General features: G+C 46.4%; 2 protein-coding genes across 2 annotated transcripts in view; both read right to left on the bottom strand.

Annotated features, from left to right (window-relative positions):
- Nucleotides 1-3,286: 3,286 nt before the first annotated feature.
- SCN3B (sodium voltage-gated channel beta subunit 3) lies at nt 3,287-12,249 on the bottom strand. Its single transcript, XM_075774765.1, has 6 exons — nt 11,538-12,249; nt 9,821-9,984; nt 8,020-8,245; nt 6,845-6,983; nt 6,144-6,240; nt 3,287-5,670 (listed from the first exon to the last, which is right to left on the bottom strand). Exons 1-5 carry the CDS (start codon nt 11,611-11,613, stop codon nt 6,177-6,179), a joined length of 669 nt encoding a protein of 222 aa, XP_075630880.1. The 5' UTR covers nt 11,614-12,249; the 3' UTR covers nt 3,287-5,670; nt 6,144-6,176.
- Nucleotides 12,250-16,770: 4,521 nt separating this feature from the next.
- Nucleotides 16,771-26,404, bottom strand: part of LOC142604879 (uncharacterized) — a 106,353-nt gene continuing 96,719 nt past the window's right edge. Inside the window, exons 78-80 of the mRNA XM_075774337.1 lie at nt 19,202-19,367; nt 17,583-17,720; nt 16,771-17,110 (exon numbers count right to left, since the gene is read on the bottom strand). The gene's annotated coding sequence lies outside the window, so the exon portion shown is untranslated. The remainder of the gene's footprint in view (nt 17,111-17,582; nt 17,721-19,201; nt 19,368-26,404) is intronic.

Consider the following 26,404-nt stretch of genomic DNA (forward strand, 5'->3'; position numbering starts at 1 on the left):
GGGAGAAGAATATATTCACTAATCCTAGCTTGATACAATCTCGCTTTTGATAAATCCATGCCTTCTAATGCTTACCTTAAAAGAGGTGCTTGGGTTATGGCATCTGGGACAAGCTCAAAGGGAATGTGAGACCTGGATAACTGCTATGCAATCACACGTTCATAAAGTAGATACCAAATGTATCTAGTGCTGCACAAAAAGTCTATGAAAAGACCAAAAGACACAGGTTATTCGCTCTCCCCTAACATATCTTAATTATGCTGCTGACAGAGCGTATGCATTTACACTCAGCTTATAGACTGCCGTACCAGTCTGGGGCAGCAGTCTGCCATTTTTCCTACCTGACTCCACTTGCCTGCTTTAGATCTAATAAAGGGAACCCTGAGAGAGATGCAACATCCCTTTATTATAAATACAACCCTGTATTGAAAGAGGCAAGGTTTCAAAGCGTGATGCTTTGCTGGATTTAAAGCTCTGGCACAAAACCGCCTCTGAAATAATGATGCCTGCAGTGCCGTATCCCCGTGCTCAAGCTGTGTTCTTATCAGAGACCCCGCTAGTTTCAGCAGCTCACCTGGGTGTAGATGGGGACAGACTTTGTAGCCTACTCGTCTCCTCAGCACTAAACCACGTAGCCTATGTATGTGCTTTTTCCTGCCTTTACGCAAGAAGGTAGAAATTTGTTTCCCAAACCGTGGCTGGACACGCTTTTGCTCTGGGTACTCGAGACCTTTTGGATATGCAGATACATTTTCTGTGCAGATACAAAGGTGACAGGAAGGTGCCTGCCACGCACCGAGGCTGACTGAAGGACACACTTGCAAACCTCACGCTTTGGGTTTCCTCATGTCAGAAGTACTAACCAGAAGGGTGTGCAAACATGTCGGTTTTGGTGAATACAGCACTTGTGTGTCACGCAGCCTTAATCCCTTGCCCTTTCCTGGTAGCTTTGCCTTCTCAGATGTGTATTTCCGTCACCTCAGTAGGAGACGGGCAGCCTGCAGCTTTCACACCATCCAGCTCTAGGACAGAGTGGTGGAGATAGCCTCCAACCCTAAAAAAGACCAGCACTGCTTGCATGGAATTAGCTCAAAATAGAGGCTAGTGGCAGAGCATTTCAGGGGAGTGAATTGCTCCTGGCTAATTAGAAGGATCTTTCTGTGCTACTAGGAGTGGGAAAACACGTGGGACTCCTCTTCCCCTTGGGTTCATTTACGTGAGCAGTTAGCATTAAGCCAGCATGGGAGTTAATGTCTACGAAAAACCAGTCTGTGAAGGCTAATACCCAGGTGACCACGGTCTCTAGCCCTAGGCAGAGGCTCTGTCCACAGCGTGGCTCAGTCATAGCTTGCGGTAAACCTGCTGTCGGTGCGGAGACGCTACGCTCCCACGAGGACTTCTCCACAGAACGTCTCCTTGCAACGTTTGCGTGATGTTACTGACCTAGCCGTTTTAACCAGGTAGCGCTCTATCATTCAGCGTTTGCTTTTCCCAACCAGGACAGAAACAAACCACTTCCTAATTCAGAGGTGGGACAGCGTGTGGAAAAGCAGAGTCAGTAACAAAGGCTTTAAAGCAACAGCGCCTGGCTCAGGGGGGCAATTCTGTCATGTTTGTCAGGGCAGCTGCCACCATCCCACAGCTCTTGACAGACCCGCGCTTTCTGCACTACCTGCGAAACTCCAAAGAGATCTTCCCGACAGGATCTCTGCCAGGCTCGCTGCCACGGATATGTTTCATGGCGCAGTTGCGCGGACTCTGGCTTAAGTCTTTTCAGACAGTCTCGGCACCAGTTAAAATACCTGGCAGGGGCTTGCTTAAAACAATACTCGAAACAGAGACTCTTAAACCAAAGCATCTGAGGTAAGTGGCCCAACAAAACATTTGTGTCAGTATAGTTTCCCAGGTGTGACTGTGCTGACTTTCCGGCCCATTCCCCCTGCCTGGCATGCTCTGATCTCTCTCTGCTTTGCAGTCTCTACGAGTCTCTCTGTGCCATAATACCTTTCTTTTTTTCAAGATGTGCACACTGGCCAAATAATCTCCTCGTGTCTTGATCGACTTGCTGATTGAGATTATTTCCCGATCTAGCCAGACAGCATGGGCTTAGCTCTTCGCATGGCTACATGGTGCGCCACGCTCTCCTCTCCCACGCACTTTTTGCAGTGCTTGCTACATGGCTTTTCCCTCTCCCCTCACACCTTGGCTGCCGGACAATCATTCCCTGTGTTCTAGATGGACTGACCTGGTGCTGTCCCTGCTTGCCTTTCCTTGCCGCAGTCTGTATGCTCTTCAAGTGAATGTGGTTTTTTTTTTTCAGTAGGGAAAAAGACTTCCTTCTGCTGAAGGAATTATATTTGCACATGGCTCAGGGAGGTACCTCTCCTCTGGCCGTTTCTGTTACCTCACTCATTTAGGCCAATTCCATTGCTAACGTTAAATGGCCACCTTCCCCAACCCAAACTCTGAAAATAGGGAATAAAACCAATGTGCAGCTCAGGTTCTAGAGCCATTTGGTCGTGTCTCAATTTCGGCCCAAACTGCCCCAGCGGCGCTAGGATTTGGGAGAGCAGCTGTTACCAAACAGCAACTTTATCCAGCAAAGAGGTGGAGCCTGTACCGCACGCGCATTGGTCCCCACGGTCGCAAGCCCATCTCCCTTGCAATAGCATTTACCGGAGACGGAAGCACTAACCTGGCTCTTGGCTCGATGAGGCCGGGGGAGGGAGGAGCAGCAGAACCGCTGCAGCGTTGCAACCGCCCAGGACTGGCATCGTGTGGCGGTGGCACCTCTGGGACGTTGTCATTCTCAACAGCAGTTCATCCCCCATCACATGCTCCAGGGCTGGATAAAGCTGCTAAAAACCTGGAGCACGTTCTCCCCACCCGAGGTCCTGGATCCTGCAACCCCAGTCGCTGTGTGTAACTGCAAATTAATGGGGATCGCCTCACGTCGGCAAGGAATGGGAGTGGGTTGTACAGTCACCCGGAGGCGTGATTTCACCCGGAGCCTGGGAAGCAGGGGGCTGTTGGCCAAGGCCGATGTGCCTGTAGCGCTAACGTGAACTCCAGGGTGGGGTGGGGGACGAACTGTGGTTTTTGTTTTAGGAGTTGTCTAACTGTCATAAACTTTGCGCTGTGCGCAAAATGCGATAAAACGATAATGAAACTTACCTGCTAGAACCTAGGAATTGTAAAGGCTATGCAGCCAAAACTTAATGTAAAGTAGCTAGTACAATGGAAGTACGGTATAAATTAAAAAAATCTATCAAACAAACAGCGTGACTCGTGAGTGCTTTGTTCTTTTTATTATCCTGCCTGTTCTAAAGTCTGTTCTACCATTTCCAAACACAGAGGGTCTTTTCAGAGACCAACCAGGACCATCTCTTCCAGGACACAGCCCTGCCTTTAACACCATCCTTGAAAAATCCTAATTTTTTTTTTTTTTTTTGGTGTGTGCTAAGAGACTCATGAGCAAAATTTAGACACCGTTCTCTTGCCTAGAACAACACAGGGCAATAGTCATATCTGTCTGCAGGAACTGGAAAAGTGAAAGATATGCCCAAAAAAAAGCATCTTAAGAAGATGCATGTAAGATACCGGAAGGTGCGGGACTAGAGGACGGCCCTTCTTTACCACCTGAGGTAGCTCTCAAGAAGTTCTCAGTTTTCTCCTTTTTTTGACTTAGCGTTATGATACCAGAAGGTTATCACTGCCTCTTGGGGACTGAGGAGCAGACTTGAAGTGCAAGAGAGGTTACGTCTTACCTAAAAATGACCAATGCCGTGGTCAGCGACAGAAACTCTGGAGTTACAATCTAGTCCCTCTGTTGTTGTGGGTTTAGTTAGGATTATGCCCAACATTGCCCCAAGGCCAGGCAAGTTGGCTTAGGGAGGATGGAGACATCCAGCTGAATTAGAAGAGGAGCTGCTTTTTCCCCTTTTGTATTATTAGGCTTTAAGGAACCAGTGCCCAGACTGTGCTTCATCTGGAAAATGTGCTCAGGTTGCCAGACTCAGCTCTGGATTTGAGAGCGATCCTACTGTGAAGACTGCATCGTAGTACTTTACTACAGGTGACACACGCTCTAAGAAAGGAATTTGGAACGACTGCCAGTTAGAAATCTAGCCTGGGCCTGACTTACAAACGGAGTAATTTCTGTGATTGTAGCAACACATAAAAAGCAGCAGAACAAAGCAGAGGAAATTCCACAGGTGGGAAGCATGCCTTGATTCACAAGCACTTTGTAACTATTTAGAAGCGGTCAGTGTAGCAAAGTTTGTCAACTCTTGCAAGCAGTATAAGCTCCATTGCAGCAGTAATGTAACAATATCTGTTACAGGAAAAAACCCAAACCTTCCTGCATTTTGTCTTAAGGTACAATTCCACCCTGCCATTGTTTCTCCTCTTAATCCTAACTGTCGAGCTCAACTGATCTACATTTGAGGCCAGAAAACAAATTTTACTCTGCTTAATCCTCTACAGTTGAAAAGGTAAGTTTGCATAGGAAACATTGAATTTACACCGTGATTCCTGTGCAGCAGTGGATCATTTACGATGAATGGTGACTATTCAAACCAGTGACCGAGTATCACAAGAAAGAATTACGATTAACTAGGAAAAAATAAGCGTTTTCTGTCTAATTCCTCTAGGTGGTGCTACACTATAGTATGAGAAGATTGATACCACAGTTACAAAACGTACTACCATTTTACAACGCTGCCTGTCCCTTTCCGGTGAGGGCTATACATTCTATTTACTTTGCTTGCCTACTTGCATCAGGCTGCCTTCCTTTCGGGGGTTTCCCCAGAAACAGGTTCGCTGCATACCTTGTCCTACTGGCTTGCCTGTTGTTGCAGAACGCGGCTCCGCAGGTTATTCCTATCGCCGTGTCTCTGCATACTTGAGGAGTAAACCTGCTATGCAAGGCAAACGGAAGGAACTAAGAGTTTTGACACTTGCTAAATGAAAGGGAGGGGTACAGGGGATTTTTATACTTACGTCATACTGCCTCCCAAAGTAGGAGTGCTTGAGGATCTGTATTCTCCGTTCCCTCCTTCAGAAGCAAGTGTGAACATGGCACAGGGACTCACCTGCCTACTAGGCATTTTCAGCAATTCTAATACCTCATAGTCCTCATCCTACTCTGCCTGTGCACGGGCAGCCCAAAGTCCAGAGCAACTTACCAAGCAACAACTAATGAAATTCTTCCTATTTAACACCGGTAAGACTACTTGGGCTGTAGCATATGGTGGAACATCACCCTAAGATGACCTCATCCCCAGTCCTGCAGGTCAGAGTAACATGACATACATATCCTTTACCTCTGCAATGGAGAACTAGCATATTTAGCAAATAAAGGTGGTGGTGACAGCAGCTGAGAAATGACACTTAACATTTACAAAGCCATTAACGTGATGATGGGACTGAAACTTGGGAAGGAGCCGTGCTGCCCACACCCCTGTGCTCTTTGCTCAGCATGCTTCAAAAGAAGAGTCCTTTAGCAAATGGGCTGGCAGCTCAGAATGGAGTCATGAGGCCAAAGTCAAGGCTGTACAGAGTCCAAGGCAAATGGAAGAGAATTTACATTTCCCCGTATTTCCTCCCGACGGCGCAGAGCTCCCCCTCAAACCTGGCTGGCATGATGCGGTCCTTCTGTCTTCAGAGCCCCTGCAAGTGAGAGAATTCCTCTTGGAGTTGTTTGACCTTACTGAAAAGAGGATCGTGATATAATTGGCATGGTAACTGACGGGACGTGAACAAGACCATAAAAGATCTAGAGTTTGGTCTTTTGCACACAAAGTCCTTCCTAGCAGACATTTCTGTTGGAGTAGTGCCCTTACGTTCCTCCCGAGCACAGCAGGGACAGTGACTATTCCCAACTCCGCAGGAATGGGCAAAGGAGGAATAATTACACCATGGCCTGAAAGTGAAAGTGCGTGTGGTTAGGGGGTTAAAGTAATATTAGTATACTTACCATCTAAAGATACCTATATTGCCTCTAAGGTCACTGGGGAAGCTCCAGAGGAGCACAGCCAGGCTCCAGGAGTCTCTCGTCTGCCTTTTCTCCAGCCTAACCTGCTGTAGTAAGGCCGAAAGGCTGACAGACACAAGCAGCGCTTGGCTGTTTCCTCATCGCCTACCTTGGTGCCGTTCATTCCACTGACTCCTCTCCGCTATTCCTCCACAGGCACGGCACAGTTTTCCTTGTTTTCTGATGGAATCGCAAGATAGTCTGTCCTGTAGTTGGAGGGAAGGAGGAAAGCATAACCTCAAGTGCTACAGTGCAAAAACCAGTTCAGGCCCATTCACACTTACAGAGGTATCAAATGCCTTTAATTATCTCTAAGATAACAAATGTCATCTGTAGAAGATGCTCGCAGTAGGAAACTCTCCCTGATGTAGTCAGGAGCAGACACCGAGTCTTCCCTACTGTAAAATCCTACACATCCAGCCTTCCTACCGTGTACAAAGAGCATCCTTATCCAAGCCAAGAATGGAGAAAGATGGGAATGGGCCAGTATAGAAACCAGAACGTCTCTGCTGTGTCAACTGCATCTGTGAGATCTCGGAAAGCCAGCCTTCCAGGGGAGCATCTCTGCGCAGTTCAAACCGGGCCACTTTGGAATAGCGCACACCGTGGCCACCCTTCCTACCTGGTGCACTGGGCAAGTGCACTGTCTCTTTTGGTACTCCTAAACACTGCAATGATTCCAGCCACAGCAAACATCTGTAACCGGAAACGTGCAATAGCAACGTTCAGTCTTCTTGCAGCCTGATCGGGACTGAGACATCTGAAGAACCCTCGCACAACAGCTCATATCTGGAGGGGTTTCACACTTACGCGTTTTCCTGGGCAGCCTCCTCTGCCTTAGAGACTTTCCTGTAGCAATAGACCATTTCTATCAGTAGCCACAAGGTGAGGAAGACCAGCAGAATATACATCATAATTTCAGAGATGACCGAGGTGAAGTCTTCTCCAGCTGTTAAGAAAATGAAACAATCTCTGATCATTTACATGCAGCTACCGGAGCACAGAAGCTCCAACTGACACTTTCCACTCTCGTGTCATCCTTCCTAACCCACCTTGCCAGAGATACTTGGGTGCCACTACACTGTGAGGGGGAAAAAAGAGCGGGAGCAGGCAAGGCTGCCAACAGGCTATGCCAGCAGTGATCCCACTGCGTGTCTCCAGCAGAATCAAGCATGCTTAGCCTTCAGGTGTCTTTCTTGCACTCTCTGCCACCCACACATTCATACAGATTGCTTACCGTTAGCCCATCTCATCCTCACACTCCGTTTCCTTTGTGCACCCTACTTGCTGGTGTTACCTGAGTGTATTGTGCTGCCAGTGATTTGAAAGAGATCAAAACAAAGATGCTTGTGGGGAAGAAGGGAAGACACAGCAGGAAAAGATGAAGGCTAAAAGCTCTTGTCCCTCTGAAGAAAACAGTGGAAAATCCCCACTGATTTCTAACAAGCCAGGATTTCAGCATTGAACTGAGCAAAACCAAGAGGAAAGGGAAGACATAGGAGCACTGCAAAGGGAAGGAGGGATTGGGAGAGGGTGGAAACAAGAGACTGATATGAAAATGGAGAACAAGCCGTTCCAAGAGGGAGGGGGCGGAAGCGAGGAAGCAGAGGCTGCGGGTACCCTGGCAAAGGCCGTGCTGTAGCAGCCTAGAGCCGGCAGGGGAGAGGCGAGGGTTCTGAGCGGAGACACTGGAAACCCCTGCTTGCTCCTTGTGCCTGCCCAGCTGTTCCCCCAGCCCACCAAGCTCATTATACCTTCCCACATTCACACACAACGACTCTGAGCCTAAAAAGAGGCAGCAGCCAGCAAACAAAATGCAGGTCTTTCCTCCGGAACCCTGCGTAGTGTTTGTTGCTGGCAAAGACAGACACAATTATCTGGCAGCTCAGCCTCCCCTCTCTTGTGATGCAACGAAAAACTATATGCCCGGATGACAACACCCACAACGAGTTACAGCACAACACACTTTCTCCAGTCCTTCGTACCCTCCTCCACCACGGTGAGGTGGATCAGTCTGGAGCTTGTGAAGAGAGGTCGGTGAATCTCGAACTCAAACTCCCGGGTGATGTTACAGGTGTAGATACCCGAATCGTTCAAGGTCACATTTAACACAGTGATGGATACATCCTGCATATCTTTACTCCCATTCCACTGTAAACGACCACTGAAGCGGCTTGGAAATTCATGGTTTGTTTTCCTGTACTCGTAGATCTGTGAGGAAATGTGAAAGGGTATTCTGGTTAATCACCGACTTGTATCTCGGACAGCAACACAGCATACACAAGGAACAACATCATCACCTAGCTACACACATGTATGTCCTGGGCTATGGCTTCCTTAGTAACGGCAGCTATTCATATCCTATCACCCTTTACCTCAAAATCTCAGACTACGAAACACAGAAAAGTGAGTTATCTCCATCACAGAGGCAGAAAAAGAGACACACATGTGGACAATGACATGCAAGACCAGCAACGGAACTAAAAACTAGGATCATGCCTAGCCTGTCGGTCACTGCACATAAGATCATATTAAGAAGGAACCACAGAATAAATACAGCAAAGACAAACAGTCATTTTTGGTGAGCCCTGGGATATTCAGCTGAAATGGAAGTGTTGCAGGATAAATATAACAGTCTGAAAACAGTACATCAGAAGAAGAGAGCTTGGGTGGCTTTCACAGGCCTAATCTCTTGCAAGTCTCTGCCTGACCACAGTCCCCATCATTAAGCTGCCCGCCCCAGCTCACTTTCATTAGCATTCTTTGGGTTGCCACTGGCAAATGTATCACCCAGGTCACTGAAAGCAAATTTCCATCTCATTCCTTAGCGCAGTCCCTTTAGTTGTCAGTAGAATAGTTGTCATCTTGTCTGGCCCTGTTGAATTGTGACGAAATGCAACCACTGATCTAGTGCTTCAGACTCAGGTAAAACAGCTAGAAAGAAATGTGTGCAATCAGCCTTCATCTTATTCTCCATTTTACCATTCTTTCTTGAATTCCACTTGTCCCTCATCTGTATGATTCCCATTTTGATTCACTCTGAAAATGAATTTCACTTTTTCCCGACTGGGATCCAAACCAGCTCACAGAGATCCTCCCACAGTCAGGATACCACTGTTTTCTCTGAGCCAAAAAGAAGTAAATCCTGTCCTGCAGATTTATCGGAGCCTGATTTAACCTCAAAAGAACAGCTTTGGGATTCAGAAGTGTCCTAAGAAGGGACATTTGGCCAAGGGTACCAGATCTCACTCCATAGTTTTGTTTCCCTTCTTGATTTCCTTACATACTAGATTTTACGTGTTCGAGGAACAGAACTGGAAATGGACATTCATGTACGTATGACCCCAAATGTTTGAACTCCACAACAGATTCTACCTTTTCTTGCCATGAGTTCCCCCTGTGCCCAGGTGTGGAAATCAGCTGAGCAAGGAAAAGACACTTTAGTTACTGCTCAAAATTGGTGCTGTGGAACCTCTGGGTGAAAACGCTGCAGAAATTGTGAAGATCTGCAGCTTAGAGCTGAACTCCAAGCTCGTCTCTCCTCTGTGATATGAAAGCAGCCTGCTGGGCCTTTCTATAGACTTTGCATAAGAACGAGGCAGAAAGCTTTTGGTTTTGTTCCTGTTTGAGTCTCTCTCCTTCCCTTATACAGTCTTCCTTGGGGATCCTGCTGCAGGACAAACTTACACTCTCAGAAATACCTTTTGGCTTCTCCCACCTGAGTTCACTGGGCTGTTTCACAATAAGACCTATGAAAACAAGGGCTCAGCCACCAAACATACATACAGGTTCATCTTTTCCACCCTCCGGCCTGTAGAACCATTCCACCACCGTGCTGGCTGTCACCTCTTCCCTCTTCATGCAGGAGATGCAGAGTAGCTTCATGTGCTTTCCTTGGACAGCCTCTGTCTCTGATGGGACTTCAACACATACTGCAGAACAAAAACCAGCTAGGGAAAAGGAGCAGCAGAGAAGTGTAAGACAGAATTAGAGAGACATCAGTTATCCACATCTCAGCATTTATGATCACATCATCCCCAATGGAAAGCCATTTGATTCATTACTAGCACCCTCCGACAACAGATAAGTCTCAAATGTCAAATTTTACCAAGCTTCCTTCTCTGAGATATAAATAATTCACAGTAATTAACAGAGGGTGATCACTTCATGCAGATTCACCTCTCCAGCATCTGCTTTGCCACAACTTCAATTTTTCTCATAGTAATTAATTCTACTTTCGAGGCATTGTTCATCCGCTCCCATGCATGCTGAGCGTGCTCCTGTTACAGTAGCAATTACAGTCCGGTCTGAAAGAAAGCCCAGAATTCAAGCGTGGAAAAACAGCTCGTTCTTTGTGCTAAGTTAAAAGGTCTGGATGGTTTAATCTGGCAATGTGTTCAAAACAAACTGGGAGGATTCGCCACCCTTCCTGTTTCTAGGTTTCATAAGCAGTACTGGGAACCAAGGGGCTTGGATTCGAGTAAATTTGGCAGTGGGAGGAGTTATTGATTTTACATGCATTCCTGTTCAAAATGCTTCCAATCAGCTATGTGCTAACACTGGCAGCTATAACATACTGCTCTCCCAAACAAGACAAAAATCATTGTGAAGCTAAATACTTGACAAGACAAGGAGTGCTTCAGCTCGACATCTCAGACTAAATCCCCACTGACATTTGTCCCCTGGGCTAAACAATACTGGGTTCTGTCTGTCCAACCTGTCTCCAAAGCCTAGAGTTTAGCTCTCTGAAGATGCTGACTTTGCTGGCTGCTTCCTCCCCAGCCTCTGAGATACCATTAACCCAATCTCTTGAGCACTGTATTATCCCAGGACCTATCCTGGAAATAGCCAGATGGCAATTCTCCCGTACTACCAGCTCCATGGGTAGCACCAGCTTTCTGGGAGAAAAGGAAGAAGCTACTGGATCGAGCTTTACTCCAGTTGAATTAGATACATACACGCAGATATGCACCCACACACAGAGCTGTAGGTGTATGTGCACATCAAATGTAGCTGGATTGGCAAAACTAATCAACCTTTTCTCGGGTGCAGAAGAAAAACTGTAATCGCAATAGAATGATTTAGTCCAGTTTATATAGACTGCGTGAAAAACTAGCATTAACCGGCACTGCTTAACGGTTTGCACATCCTCCCTGAGGCAAAGAAATATGAAATTACATTGCAAATTTCAAAACAGCAGCGAACAGGAAACCGTAAAGAACTTGCATGCATATTAAAGCACACATTTTGTGCCATAAGTCTACTTAGCAGAAATGTATTTTCTCTGCTCATATTAACTTCATTGCATTCACACTAACTCTGCATGAATGTCATTTCCTTCTCCTCTTGTAAACAAAAAACCCACTTCGAAGGCTGGTCTTCATGACAGTGTTAACGGACCCTTGCTAGGAAAAGCGGTGCTTTAAAGAAGCATCCTGCAAGGGACAAGCACCAGATTTGATGGAGAACCTGGCTGAAGACAACACAGAATGGAAGCACCTACCCCAGACCACCAACACGACTGAAGACGCACAAACCAGCCTCGGCAGTGCAGCCATTGTTCCGAGCCACGAGCGCATCTCAACCTGGGCAGAGGCTATTTCGGAAAACGCCGCTTCTCCCCTCCTCGCTGTGGACCCAGCGCAACAGGATGCCTCGGGCTGCGCCGCGCCTGTTGGTTGGGATCTGCCGGCGAGAAGGGAGCCGAGGGTGGGCGGCAGCTGCGGGGCCGACTCAGATGTGAGGGTGCCGCTTCCCCGCGGCGCGGGATCCGCGCCAGGGCTGGGCTGGGCTGGGCTCCCCCCCCGGCGCGGGCGGCAGCACCACGGACAGGGCCGCGGCCCCGGACAGCTCCCGGCGCTCCCAGACAGCCCCGCTCCCCGCCGCTGCCACCGACGACGCGGCGGGCGCGGCCGCCGCCTCCGCCGCTCCGCACAAGGGAGGTGCCGGGCGCCGCCGGGGCGCGGGAGCAGCAGGTGGCTGCGGGGAGCGGGGCGGCTCAGCGCGGCCCGGAGCGGCCCGGGGTCGGGGGGCGGCAGCCGGCGGCCCTTTGTTCTCTGGCCGGCCGGGGGACAGCGCGCATCGCTGCGCGGGGGGCGCAGCTTCCCTGCCTGCCGCGGCCGGCAACGTCTGCGCGGAGCCCAGCCTCAGCCCGGGCGGGGGGCACGGCCCGCGGCAGGCATGCGCGGGCGCCTCCCTCCCTCCCCCGGCCCCGACTCCTCCCGGTAGCCGGAGAAGGAGCCTGGGGCTCGGCTGTCCTCACCGCGCCAGCAGCTAACCGGGCTCCTCCAGCCCCTTCGGGAGCCGCCGGAGGGGTCAGCGCTCGGGGATCCTCCTTCCCGGCTGCACGGACGTGGCAGCTTGGCTAGAGGAGCTGGAGCGGGCGGGGGGGGGATACCAGCATCGTTCGTCTGGTCTCCAAAACAAAGCCGAGGGGGGAGAGCCGGGGCGAGTTATCCATGCGGGGTCACAGAAAGGCCTCCGCCTCTATAATGAGTTTAATACCAGCATTTGCACAGCTCTGAAGGTCACAGTTGGAAATACTGGGAACTCCTCTCTCCTCATGTTCCAGTCTGATTCCCAGGAGTTCAATGCCAGCAGCAGGCTGGGCTCTCTCTTCTTGGACTGGGGCCACCGTGCCCTGAAGGGCTGCTCCGACTTTGAAGGTCACAGTGGACAGAGAGGGAAAAATGTGCTCCCTCTTTAAAGCATCTGCTCTGATGTCAGCTCAATAAACAGCACAATCTATTGAATTAAAGCTGCCCAACCCCATCAGAGAATGACACGTGAGCAACTTGCCATGCCAAAACTCAGAGTGCAGACAGCGAGACCCACCTAACCAGAGAAATTTGCAGCCCTCGGAAGGCATCAGCTTCAGCCCTTCAGCTGTAGGTGGACTCTCAGCTGGGCACGACACTGCGGGCAGTGGTCACTACCACAGCTCTGTGGCCTCCCGACACACATGCAGTCTGGCCCCTACCCTGCTTAAGCAAAACACGCAGAGACAAAAAGACAGCCAACACTTTTCCTAGACATCATCTAATCATGTTTGCATCAGCAAACTGCATTCATCGTCTGCCAATAACCACACACAGAGCAACAGCCTCCACGTCACCCTTCACGTCACTCCGTACAGCCTACTGTGGCAACTCCAAGTAATTCCTAGCTAAGGACATCTTCCGAATTCTTTGTTCTGCTTCATTTTACTGACTGGGCAGGTTACTCTGCCCTCTTCCAGCCCACGTCCACCTGTGACCCCTGAAACCTTTGCAGCCCTGAAGTCCTGCGGCACGGACTGACCAACGCCATGACAGCCCCTGCACGCTGGTGGTCAAGTTTCACTCGCTGTCCCCTCTGCTCCTAGGCTTCTTTGGGTTACTGTGCACTCCTGCCAGCAAACTAATCAAAGAAACCACCTATTTAATGTATCTCCAGGAGCCAGGTGTGACTATGAAGACCAACAGCTTGCAAATCAGTGGCTGCAGATGCCAGCAACACACTTCCAATTCCCCCCTTAGAAGCCGTCCATCATGAATATCCAAATCATAAAAAAATCTGACTTTACACCACAGGAAGACAAAATGGCAGCCACGATACGCAGAGACGATGGAAGGACGTAGCCTCCCACATTGAGCCATTTGCTTTTCTCCCATTGCCCTTGCTACGTTCACAACAACTCAAAGGGAAGGGTAGGCTTAGCCACAGGATTTGCTCCTAACTCTTCCGGAACAATCCAGCCCGTGTGTGGCGGATGAGTGCTGATGGCGGGTTTTTTTATAGACACAGGAACTACTGGACAATGTCCTCGGCTATCTCATTTGACAACCACCTGTTTCATGAAGTCCTGTGGAAATCACATCTGTTCTCAGGAAGCCAGGTGCACTGCCAGCAAACACAGAACACGGATCAGCAGAGCTGTACTGTTTATGCTACGGCTGCTCTAATTACATCTATTATGGAGAATCCTGCCAGGGAGGAGAGAGAGGGTCTGAGAGGATTAAGAGGAAGCAGCAGCTCTACAGTGCTGATTCGGTCAGCAGCCACTGAGTGACCCCCTCAACCCTTTCTATAGCCGAGCCATCAGGTGCCTTGGTGCTCCCCCACATAGAAACAAGCCTTTTTCTCCTCTAACCACAGGCACTCCAGAACTCCCCTGCCAACCAATTTAAATTACAGTGACAAATAAACATCCTAAAAAAAAGTAATGAGTTGTCCCTCAGAATTGCTCACGTACAGACCTCAAGCACTTCATGCTAGACCAGTGTTCTAGCTGCTACTTGAAGAAGGGAAATTGGGCCCAGAGGTGAAGAAAAACTCTGGTGAAACTGGGCTTGGATTTGGGTGAATTGTAACACAAAAAGTCACCAGCCAGGGAAGCAAATGCAGATCACACCCTCTCCTCCCCAGCTGTGGAGAAGTTTATTCTTCACCTAGAACATGCTTCATGTACTACAAACAAAAGCAAAGGTGATTTGAAATAAATACTTCAGTCCAGTTTATTGAACTGCCAGAAATAGTGCTGTTTTTTTAAAGATAAACACACACAGAGAAAAAATTCTCTGGACTTTTTCAGGCATACCGTATGGTTTTAGAAAGAAAGGATAAGATACTTTCATTCTTGCCATGACCTGGGAACCACTCCAACATCTCCATGTGCCTATTCTGAACAGGCAACAAACACTGCCCAGCCCTCTTCAGGAAAACTTGCAAATAAATGAGAACATTGGAAACCGGTTTCAATTTTTCAGGCCTAGTGTGCTGCGAAAGAGATGGAGAGCACATATTCTTCACAGCCTATTCGATGCAAGGATGCACAGCTGCTCCTTCGTGCCCTAACACAGCCCTGATGCCTCCAGTGAACATGCTAGAGGAGAGGCGTAACCCTTAGGGCGCAGGATGCTCGGCATCACAAAGCGCTCAGCCATTTTGGCACTCCAGGGGAAATGGTGAAGGGAACTGAATGTTGAGAGAGAGAAATCTTGAATGCTGCAAGAAGCAGCCCAACTTATCATGCAGGGGTTGCTATGGCAACCCACCCAGTTAAAGCTTCACAAAGGGGGAAAAAAAAAAAGGAAAAAAAAAAAAGAAAAAAGGCTAGCACTTTTGCACAGGCCTAACAAGACAAGGAGATAAAAAATAATGTCAGCACCCTGCCCTCAGTAGTCCCTCACTCGTATGGTCCTTGAGCCAGGCTATGGGAGTGGGAACACGAAACCTGTGTGTCTGGCCTCTCTGTGACAGTCATCTCAGCAGCCTCCTCTGCCATCCGCAATCACATCAGATCGCTTCAGTGCAAATGTCCTCTTTATTGTGCAGCTAAACAGCAGCAAAGCTCGTTCCTTGCACAGCCATTCCTGACTGCCAGGAGTCAACACATACCCACCGCTGGGATCAACAACCATCCCAACTTCAAGGCTGCCAGAACCGTGCAACAACCAAATAACAGCGGCGCAATCCCCTGATGCACGAGTGCTGGAAGAAAGAGCACGAAAAGGAAGAGAGCACCCTTTACGCTTGCTCACTGCTGCTCCCACAGAGCAGCCTCTAGCCAGTATGAAACCAGTAAAGGTTTGCAGAAAAGTCATACAGGATAATGTATACCAATTTTAAAATGTTGAATTTAATAGATGTAGGCATCCTTCCCACACACTTTAAAAACCATCCTACAGAAATTCACAGCAAAGGAAGACTTCCCTAGTTGCCTTTACAAGGTACCCGGAGGGTTATAAAAGCTCGCTCAGTTTTCTCATTTTCACACTCAAGTTTTAAAATGCATTCTCCATGTACCTGCCAACATCTGGACCCACACTGTATACACTACAGACAACTTCAGCTATACTCTTCACAAATCTTTGCATCTGTCCCTATGCCATCCTTATCTCCCAGAGAAAACACAGGGTGTTCAACGTGCCTCTCTCTATCCTTGGCTCTGAGAACTGTTTTCCTTTCAGGACTAAGAATGAGAAGGACTGGGTATTAGAGACTCCTCCCCTCTGTGAACAAGAAGTAACTGCCCTGGCAAGCAGACTGCCTGAGCTGTTTGTGAGCCTTTAACGCTTTTCGTAGCGGTGCTCCCTGTCAGAGAAATACTTCCTCAAATGCAGAACGGTCTTGCGTAAGCCAAAGCCTGCGCATGCACAGAGGACTGACAGGGCCTGGAGACTTGGATCCCTTTGAGCAGCAGGTGCGCTCTGAAGGCTGGGTTCAAAATTGTCCCCTCCGTGTCCAAGAAACACACTGAACTACATTCCTGCACGTTGCTAGCGCTCTGTGGCCAGCAACTAAATAAACACTTTTTTCAGACCTTTAATACGGGCCATATTTAGAGCTGTGCTATTGTATACATCCTGGAAATTCTAAGCCCTGGTATTGGTCCAGGTACTTTTGGGGTATTGTTTTCTGGGAGTCGATGCCAATAAAATCAAGTAGTGTATATGCACATAGGCGAGCCTTTGTGTGCTGTAACTGAAGTGCTGTTTTACCAATCTGGAGTCTAATCAGGTGGCATTTTCACAGCTATGCTTTTAGGCCTCTCCTCAGCTCATTCACTTTAGCAGTAGATGAAAATCCATTAGCGTGTCAGATTGCCACACATATTCATTCACATTTGCTCATTTAATTTCTGAATTCTTACTGCTAGTAAAATACACTGATGCATCAATTATTTTAGCACCATGCAATGATTGCATTTTTGTAAAGAAAAGCTTGTTCAGTAAGCGTTACCGTCTCACCTTGGCTGGATTGAAGTGCTAGCTGCTGCTTTTTTCCTTAAACGGTGAACAAAGCTGAATCTCTTCCCAGCTGTCAGTAAACACAGCTTTAAGTTCGTTTGCAAGTCCCCTAGAAGACAGCTCTGAGCTACTTCTCAAATGTGGTTTGTTTTCACAGGAGTCCAGGAAATACGAAGGATTCCAAGAGACTTTTTTTGTCTTGGAGATGTTTGGTCAGGTAATCTTGCAGAATCAAATCTCCCATTGTGAAAGAGAAACTTTTGTGGTCTTTGGCTATGTTCCACACCTTCCATCTGTGAGTTGCCAACTGTCTCCTCCTAGTAGCACAATTGTCATCGTCTTTCATCTAAAATGACAAGCACGTATGTAATGTATTAGACATCACATAAAAGAAAAGAGAAACAGCTTTTCCAGCTTCAATATGACAGATTTGAAAGGTCTTTTGTCTTCTGACAGAGAGGAACATCTCCCCGGTCAAATTCAAAGGTGCTGCATAAAATGGCAGAAGTTACACAGAACTTTGAATCTGTAAAATGTCACTTTCTCCTTCAAAATCACCATTTTTTCAAAGGGAATTCCTTGCTAGCAGTTCACTGTCTAAGCAGGCACCTTCTCCTGGCTAGGTATTCTGCTACAGTTTGCTTGCTTTTAGTAGCTGTTTTATTAACATTAAACAAACAAACAAACAACCAGGAAAAAACCCAAACAAATTTAGAGCGATTGTAGGTTTCCATCCAGAGGTCAAATACCGCACGGGAGAGACTACATGGAGAAATCCCAAAGGGGGTGGGGCAGGGGGGAGAAAAAATAACATGTACGTGTGCTGCGTGTGTACGTGTAGGCAGGAGGTAAGAAACGTGTGGTGCTGGGCAGTCCTGGAAAACAATGGCGCTGTACTGCAGATCCGGCAGATAGCGCTGTCCCCTCTGCATCGCCGGAGGTAAAGCCAAGCTCCTCTATTCGGAGACATTTTTCATGCAATACAGATCTTAGAGCTAGAGAAACTGTGTCGCTGGTTGTGTTCTCCTCATCTTTCCAGCTGCATTCACTCATCATCTGATGTTATCACTGTTAATTATTCACCTCAGGGAGTCCACATCACAGACAAGATGCTTTACAAACGCTGGACTAAGACTTTAGCTTAGCCTTTCTGTCCCGTGATTTACTGACCCCGAGTTCTTTGATGTCCCAGCTAGTGACTGATTAAAGTCATTTCTCTGTGAAAACTCTCTTTAATTTACCTACAAATAGATGATGTGTCTATATCACTCACACCTTTTTCCCAGTTACTGTGAAACTCTACAGAAGTAGATCAATTCTCTTAGAAAAAACAGGGGTGCAAACCTACATTCAAGTCATGCATGGTAACTGAATCAGCTGCAATACTTAACACTTTGCATGCAAGTGCAAATACTCCCCTTTCACCTCAAAGATCTGAAGTTCTTGATTTTAGCAAAACCATTAAATTCCTGCAACAGAATAGCTCTTCTGTTGGTCCCTGTCAAATTCTAAAAGCATTTGGCCATAAAAGACTTAAGTGATGCACAATCTTGATACAGACTTCAGAATTAGATTTCTGTGACATGATACAAGCAAGAGGGATGCAGAAATTCCTCTCTAGGCTAAACCCTGGAATACAGTATAAACTCTGCTCCGCTCCACATGCTTGTCTTCCTTCCCCTTCTCCCTCACTGCTCCTGCTTCACCATGTAGTGCCCTCTTGGCCCTGCCCGGCTCCTGTCCCTCCCACAGAAACCCTCACTTTCTCTGCCATTCTGCTTTGCCTCTGCCTCGCCAACTCGTGCACTTACTCTTTGCCCCATGGTGCCTCTAAAGATCAGGTGGTTTACACTGAGCAGAGAGAAGACTACACAAAAATAGACTCTATTGCATGCAATAGCCAATTACAGCAAGTCACTACTTTTTACCAAAAAACTATAGACTATATAAAACATTGGCTTTGGCTATAATTAAAATCTTCAGTGCTCTGAAAAAAAGGAATCCTTGACTGTTGATATCAGGTACAGATCTCAGTGTGTTCCTGCCAGGTATCAGCTAGTTCTTTAAGATAAATAAAACAATAAGAAATCAAAAAATGTCTGTGAGATTGGACAAGCTGGAAGGCACAGGGAATAATTCAATTCCATCAGGAGCCCTTGAACAGAGCAAAACAAAAGCACCTTAGCTCTGCAGCCAGCAGACAGGATAGCCAGTTACCTGAGTCATGTAATTGCTTGAAGGTCACATAAGTTGCTTCTTTCAAGGTCAGCTGAAACTAGGTCATCAGCTCAAGTCTGGTTTTGGCAAGGACTAAAACTTAGCGCCAACTGCCAGCAACGTATGGAGGACAAATTAAGTTCAAGGGTGTTCTTGGTCCTAGTGGTCAGGTGCCCACCCTCAACATTAAACCAAACCAAACTTTCTGGATGGTACTTACTTTGGAAACAGGAACAGTTTCCTTCCAGCGTCGGAGATGGGGCTGTCCAACTCAAGAACAAAGGATGTACACTGCTGATGTACGCTCCCCAGTCACTCTTACACATGCAGAAATACAGAACGTCAGCACGTTGATTCCAGAAGGCCGTTATTATGAGTACTGCTTCCTATTTAAAAAAAAAAAAAAAAGGGGGGAGGGGGGAGGTATTTGTCATTACTCATACTTGAGAGAGAAGCTTGCTGTTCTGAAGAGAATTAAGTTTTATCTGCAACTTATGTAACGTTTTCCTTATTGTTATTCTGATGCATACATTTGAATAATCAAAACAGGAAACCACTTGGACTATAATCTCTTTTTCTTTCATATTTATATAGATTCAGCATCATAGGATCCTTGTCCGGGTACAATTATCCAGTGATAACAACTGATTTTTGACAAGGAGTCATGCTGATCGTATCAGAGAGAGAACACTTTATGAAGGAACACTATGCGCATATGTTCCACTTAAAGAGACACATATATATCCCTGTATATAAAAGTGGTTATGTTGGAAGCCATCCATACGGTCACAAATGCCCTGTAAGAATGAGGTGAAAGGCTACTTATGTGACCCACTAAGCAGTGGCATGATCCCTTCCATTCCAATGGCACTACACATGGCTACCAGCCCCTAACAGCACGTGAGTTACTAAATTCTGATCATTCATGCACTCAGGATGCTCACAGTACATCTACGGCAGCTAGTTACTACTTTCGTCACGCAATGTAAACAATCCTTGATTAAAAACATTTTTGGAAATACAATTTTCACTCTAAAACCTTAAGACATTTTTTGTTATCAAGACTGTCTATGGGCTTCTGTACAGGATCAGCAGAATGATAGCTGGGAGCCCAAGGGAAGCAGAGATTACTCTGAACCCTCATGCGTGGTGAGCAAATGATGATGGGGTGTCCACTTTTTGTCAAAAGTGCCTTTGAACAAAGCCTTTGGGGGCGAGACAAAATTAACTTTTCCTATAAAATACACAAGATTTATGCCAGAATTTTCATTACATTAAAAACCAAGCTGCACGCTATAAAACACAGCCCTGACAGACATTTAGTCAGCTGCACTTGAACGTACTCCATTTGCCTGGCAAGGATTATGTTCTCATCTCCTGCATGTAACTGTTCTCCCTGTGCAGCTACTCCATGTTCCCGGACAGCTATGGTGCAAGGTGCTCAGGGGGGTTTGGTTTGCTCGCTACAGAGGGCAACTCCCTGTGCTTTGACAATAGTCTTTCCTCCTCCTCCACCCATCCTGATGTAAACCATACAAGGAATGACACTTCCTAACAAAGAAGCTGTTTGTTCTATAAATAGTCTTTTTTCTCACATACCACAGACATTACTGCCCTTTACCAGCATCTAAGAGCAACGACCCACGAATAAGTATCAACACTGGTTGCTTCTCTAACAAATGAAGAAATAAAGCACACCAGTGTGATGTACTAAAGGCACAAGCATGAAGCTACTTCTGAAGCAGAAATAAAATTTCACACATCCTCAACAAAAGCTGGAAGCTTATTTCAATTTAGAAAGAAATGTGTTTTGTCTAATATGCCAGAGTGCTCCTGAACTGTAACAGAGTATTAGGTACAATTTTTCTTTTCCTAACTACTGTGGGGTCTATAAATGTAGAATTTGAAAGACGATATAGACAAGTAGGGTCAATTCTGCACCTACTTCTGATTTTAGTGGGTACTGCATACGCATTCATCCATAAACTAATAAAGTCTTAACATCTGAACCCATGAGGCGTCAAATCCTCCCTCCCATGAGGAAGAGTGGAAGCAGAGGTAGATCAAGGTGAAGTGATTTGCTCAAGGCCACAGATTGAATCTGGGGTTGAGATGAGGGCCCTTAACTTCCTGTTTCTTGTTTAAATGACCAGGTTACGGAGCCTCCGCCCCATCACTGACCCCATACCTTCATTGTTGTCCCGTGATCACACATGGGCTTGTTTAGCAATGTATCAGTCCTTCCCTTCTGCATCTTGCTCAGCAAATCCTCCTCACCTCATTTCCCTTTCTAGGCAAAGCTTTACAATCTCTTCTTTTCCCCATCTTGTATCATGCTCTTGGAACATACGGGAACAGGAAGCACTTTAGTACTTTAAAGTACTGAAAAGCCTTTGCCTGCTGGTGACAGTAGCAGCCTCTTAACCTACATAATTTCACAAGCAGCTGCAGGACAGACACTGCAGCAGCACAGCACAAGGTCCTCTTCGCTCACAGTTCTGTACGAGAAGTAGCAAACACCAGGAAAGGCAGGTAGAGAAAAGGGCAGTGTAAAAGAGTCTGCTCTTTTGACAGAAAAGGTTAGCCACCATCAGTATGCTCATTTGCAAGAGACAACGGATTACTGCAGAAGGATAGGGGAGCAAAACAAATGCTAGGCTGGTAAATATAGACTAAACCAGATTTTTCCATTTTAACTTCAGAGTCTCCTTGATTGACTCAAATCCAGTAAAAAACAATCACCTTTCCTCTTGGTGATATCTCAGAATGAAGTGTTTCATGTTTTTTTCCTCCTCTTCCCACACTTTTTTCCTTCTTGGGGCATTAAGTCATTTGCATTTAATGATTTGCAAATTATTACACGTGCAAATAGCTACAGTTCTCTATAAACTGACTCCATGTTCTGCTAATTTACTGTTTTCCAGTGAAAACAGTCATCAGCTATGACATTCCATGCCTCACACTCAAAACAAGCATGAAACGGAGCAACACTGAACACGAGTCTGGGAATCCAGGGCACAATTCCAAATGCAGGCTTAGGTTAATAAGGAAGATCTAATGCAGTCAGGAACATTCCAGCAGTATATAGATTTTCCTGGGTGTTATCTTAGTCTCAAAGCCAAAATGCTGGCTCGGAAAGGTTCAAGTCTTCCGATTACATTTGGAAAATACAATACAGGCAAACGCCTTGCTGCAAGAAGAAGCTAGCCTCTTGACTTGCTCTAGTTTTGATGTGAGTATTGGCATTGTCACCAAAGGGATCTACTTATGCTAACAGTGGCAGCGCTTCCTAGTCACATGGAAACACTATCACAGAAAATAAAAGAGCTTACACTTCCAAGACCCCACACAAACAGCTCTCAGACAGCAACCTTCTCGGGCCCAGTCTCCTCGAGCAGAACTCAGGCTTAGCAATGGAAAGTACCACCTGCCATTTATCGGAGCAGGCAAGAAAAGCACATCAGCTGCACGTTAAGACCATCAGTTGCTAATTTCTTATTTCCAGCTGTTTTAAAATTATTTTTAAAACACCTTTGTTAAAAAAAAATATTTAAAACTTATGCTGATCCCCCCCTCAATGTAATTATTAAGAATTCGAAAAACATCACTCAGTTTTGATTCCACCACTGAGTATTTCATGGAGTGTCTCTACATTCCTGAAAAATCTCCCTGAACACCAAACTGCAAATTCTTTTCAGCTCAAAATGTAATAAAACAGTAGTATCATCAGATACGTATGTACTAAACTACATCAAAGTGCTGAGCAACAGCCGAGAGAAAACTTCAGAGAAAAAAAATCACAAGAGCGTACAAGGCATCACTAAAGCAGGTTGCAGGCAAAATACCACAATTACTGGATCATGAAAAGTGGCTGGACGCATTAAATAGCAGACCCCACTACTCACCTCAGCAACAAGAAAGGAATCTTGGGAAAGGAGATGCTTTGCCGCCTGTGTCCTGCTCTAATGAGGCCAACCCAGTCTTGGTTTCGACTGGAATTTCCTACTGCAACCAGAGCAAAGCTTCCCAGCCCTTGCCTGAAGCGGTCTAGAGTGCATTTCACATGTGATAGAGGTTCTTGTTTTTGGGGCAGTTCTCGGAAGTGGGAAGGAAGCAGCATTCCCACAGTCCTTAGTCCCATTACCAGCTGGTTGCCACTAAGCATTTTATCACCCACCTATCTCACGTGGCTTAAAATACTGCCCATAAGGAGGCTGGCAAGTACAAACTGGAAACAGTGCTAAAATAGGGCGCGCAGTCCTGATGAGCATTAAGATAGAGATGGCAGAAAACTTGCTGTCAGTTAGCACTTCCAATATATAAACTACATATACTCTGGTTCAGTGTAAATGTTTAACCCTTTCCATACCTTCAGTTCTGCAGTTCTTCCAAGCCACTCTTACCATCCCTGTTTAGCCACTCAATTTTCTCATTCCCCAAAGCAGTGCTTGCTCTCACTGCTTGCAGGCAGGTTTTGCCCGTGTCCTGAATTTGCAACTAACCTCTTTACCCTTGGGGCATAACAACCTGCTCAACCCACCATTTCGTTCAGATCTAGGCATGTTGTTCAGAATCAGTAGGAGACAAATTAGTTGTATGGGAACTATATATGTAGGTATGACAAGATTTATGGCCCTGAGACAGTGACCAGAGCACATACCTGCAGGATCACAGGAGATTTCTGTAAGGCAGCAGAGTATTCATAGGGAGGCAAACACCGTAGAACTGGGATGGGTTTCCAGGAGTGAGGGAGGCGAGACACGGAGGAGCACATGTGAAAGAATCAGGCAGCGAGTTTGAAAATTATGAGGTAGCACGATGGTTTGGGACATGCTCCAAGGCAGTGTCCTGACATGCCCCATGTTACAGAAATCCCTACTGGAATCAATGCCCAACTCTTAATCTCCTCTCACTCCTCAGGAAATAGTCTCAGAAAAAACACTGTGCACATTTTAGGAGGGAATCGGCAATAGAGCACTGCATAAAGACTTGTTTGCTGCCATGGCCCTGAGCACAGTCTGAACCTCAGTTCAGGTGCTTAGAGTCCTGAGAAGCCTCAGGGAAGGAACTATGCCATTTAGTCTTCCCAGACACGCACAGACTAGGAGGCCAAGTTTTGCTGTTTATCAACTTATAACGCAAGAACAGAAAGTAGGTCAGCAAGCGTGATATTTCAAAAATGAAGAAAACTATCTTCCAGTCCCTTCTTCCGGGATGTTTTTGATCGCTGTATGTAAGCATGAGCAGAGCTGATTTTTAGAACAACAAAACAGAGAAACTGCTTGAGCCCAAGGCTGTAGTGGACTCGCCCAGACTAAGTCCAGCAGCAGTGCAAGTAATTCAGCGCTAAGGAAAAAAGAGAAGGATGTTTGCGCCTAAGTTCCTGGGGGCCCCAGGAAGAGGCACATTACCAGCTCTGGGTGCTGTAACTGCATCAAAAATCAACCCCATGTCCAGCAAAGCAGTGATTATAACATCAGATTTAGCACAGGCACATACAGCTTTAAGCTATTCTTCCCAAGTGTCCTACATAACAAACCCAAACAAATTAAGGAATGAGTAATGAAAAGGTAGGAGGTGGCAAGGCTTGTTTTGGTTCAGGAAAGGATTCCCATCCCTTGCTTGGAATCTAAATTAGATTCAATTTAGATTAGAGTGAGGCAAGGCCAAATTCCCTTGATGAATGAGTTGCTGCAGTAGATCACTTGTATGCTGCAGCCATTCTTCAATAAATGTGTTTTTCATCTCCTGCTTCTACTTTTGTTTCTGATCTTGTCAGCTTCATGCCATGCCCTCCCCTGTTCCTCTGGGTTAGGATATCCCTTATTATCTGTCAGTAAGGAAAGAACTAATTTGGTGTTCAAGTAGAGAGAGAATGTTTTCTTGGCCTGATAAACAGATTATCTCCATAAACGTGCTTTCTAATGCAACGACACCCCACATTCTCACAAAACCAAAGGAATTAATCACAACCAATGAGGTGACATCCAAAAGTGAAGGCTGCATCTCCTGCCCAATATGCTAGCATTACAGCCAGTCTTTTTGCTAAAGGAAAAATCCAGGAAAAATGAATTTCATGCTTAGCAGGACCACAAAAGGATCTCTGTCCACCTAATAGACTTTTTATGGTCACAGCACTCACATATCCAAGGCAGATACACAATTGCAAGCAACATGTTTTACACAGGCAGTACTTCCACGGCTTTGAGAATCAAATCACACAGTTTCAAAGATTCAGAACCAACCTTCAGACTGTAAATAACTACTGATAGAGCAGTATATATTGCATATTGCATTGCATGAACAGAGCACTTCACGAAGCAAAACCTCCAGCTAAAGAGCGTTTAATAGGCTAGAAATCCAAAAAGAGAAACGACGTCAGCAAGTGCAGCACAGAGAACACCAAACGGATGGGAACGGCACCAGCTGCACGGGAAGCGGAGTCTATCTACCCCTCAGCAACTGGGCGATGTTTAGCCATTATCTTGTTGGCTTCCTGCAATCTTGTGATTTTTACTCTCCTGATACCCTCCATCCCACAGATAATCATTTGAGATACCTGTGGCACCAGCTAAGATGTTCAGTCCCTGCTATCTCCCTCTCAGAAGAAATCAAGAATGTACAGCAACTTAAAATACATACTCGCTTCCTCACAGGACTGAAACCCTTTAGCCTCTGACTCATCTCCATAAGGAAGACAAGAATATGTAAATCATATGTTGATCCAGAACAGTGTGCCTGACAAACCTTTATGTGCCACCTGCTTCAGCAGACGAGGGATTAATTCATTTCATACTTCTCAAGTACTGAATTACAACTTGCTCCTCCTGCGTAGTAGGGTAGGTGTAAATCAAAAGGCCATCACTGACACATCCTGCTGGAGTGCTGAAAAGCATCTGTGTGACTTAAAAGCACTTCCTACACCAAAGCTACTGGGAATTGGGTTGATTCACCTAGAAACTCTGGACACAGGCCTGGCCTTCCTCTCTCATACACTGAACATTTTAGCTGTGCTGCTCCAACATATGCGAAAGGGGAACTGGCCTTCAGAATTTTTAACTGGCAAACAGTACGTTCAAATATTGGGTAGGACAAATTATTTCCAGCTGACAAACTAGATTTTATACTACATTAAAGCTTTTTTACAAGGGGCACAATCAAACAGCAAGTTATCATGAAAGCACGAGGCAACTGATAACAAACAGGGATGTGTCCGAAGGCAGACAATATTTTTGTCAGAAGAAATGGAAAATGGGTACTGACCAGCAGCACCTTCAAACCACCATGAGAGATGATAAACTTATCCTGTTGCTATGCTAGGTTTCATAGAGCCCATGGAGAAAGACAAAACCTTAAGGGGCAATTCAGAGGAGGAGACTGAATGCAGGAGGGCAAATCTCTGCTTACAGGGAAAACCTGCAGT

This window comes from Balearica regulorum, chromosome 23 (genome assembly GCF_011004875.1).
Source record: "Balearica regulorum gibbericeps isolate bBalReg1 chromosome 23, bBalReg1.pri, whole genome shotgun sequence".
Classification (NCBI taxonomy): Eukaryota; Metazoa; Chordata; class Aves; order Gruiformes; family Gruidae; genus Balearica; species Balearica regulorum.

Excerpts from the sequence above, each read along its gene's own strand:
- SCN3B (XM_075774765.1), bottom strand. The coding sequence starts at position 11,613 with ATGCGCTCGTGGCTCGGAACAATGGCTGCACTGCCGAGGCTGGTTTGT. Across the intron at positions 9,985-11,537 it reads AGTCGTGTTGGTGGTCTGGG|CTGGTTTTTGTTCTGCAGTA; the intron begins GTAGGTGCTTCC and ends CCTTTTCCCTAG. Across the intron at positions 8,246-9,820 it reads AGGGTGGAAAAGATGAACCT|ATCTACGAGTACAGGAAAAC; the intron begins GTATGTATGTTT and ends ATTTCCTCACAG.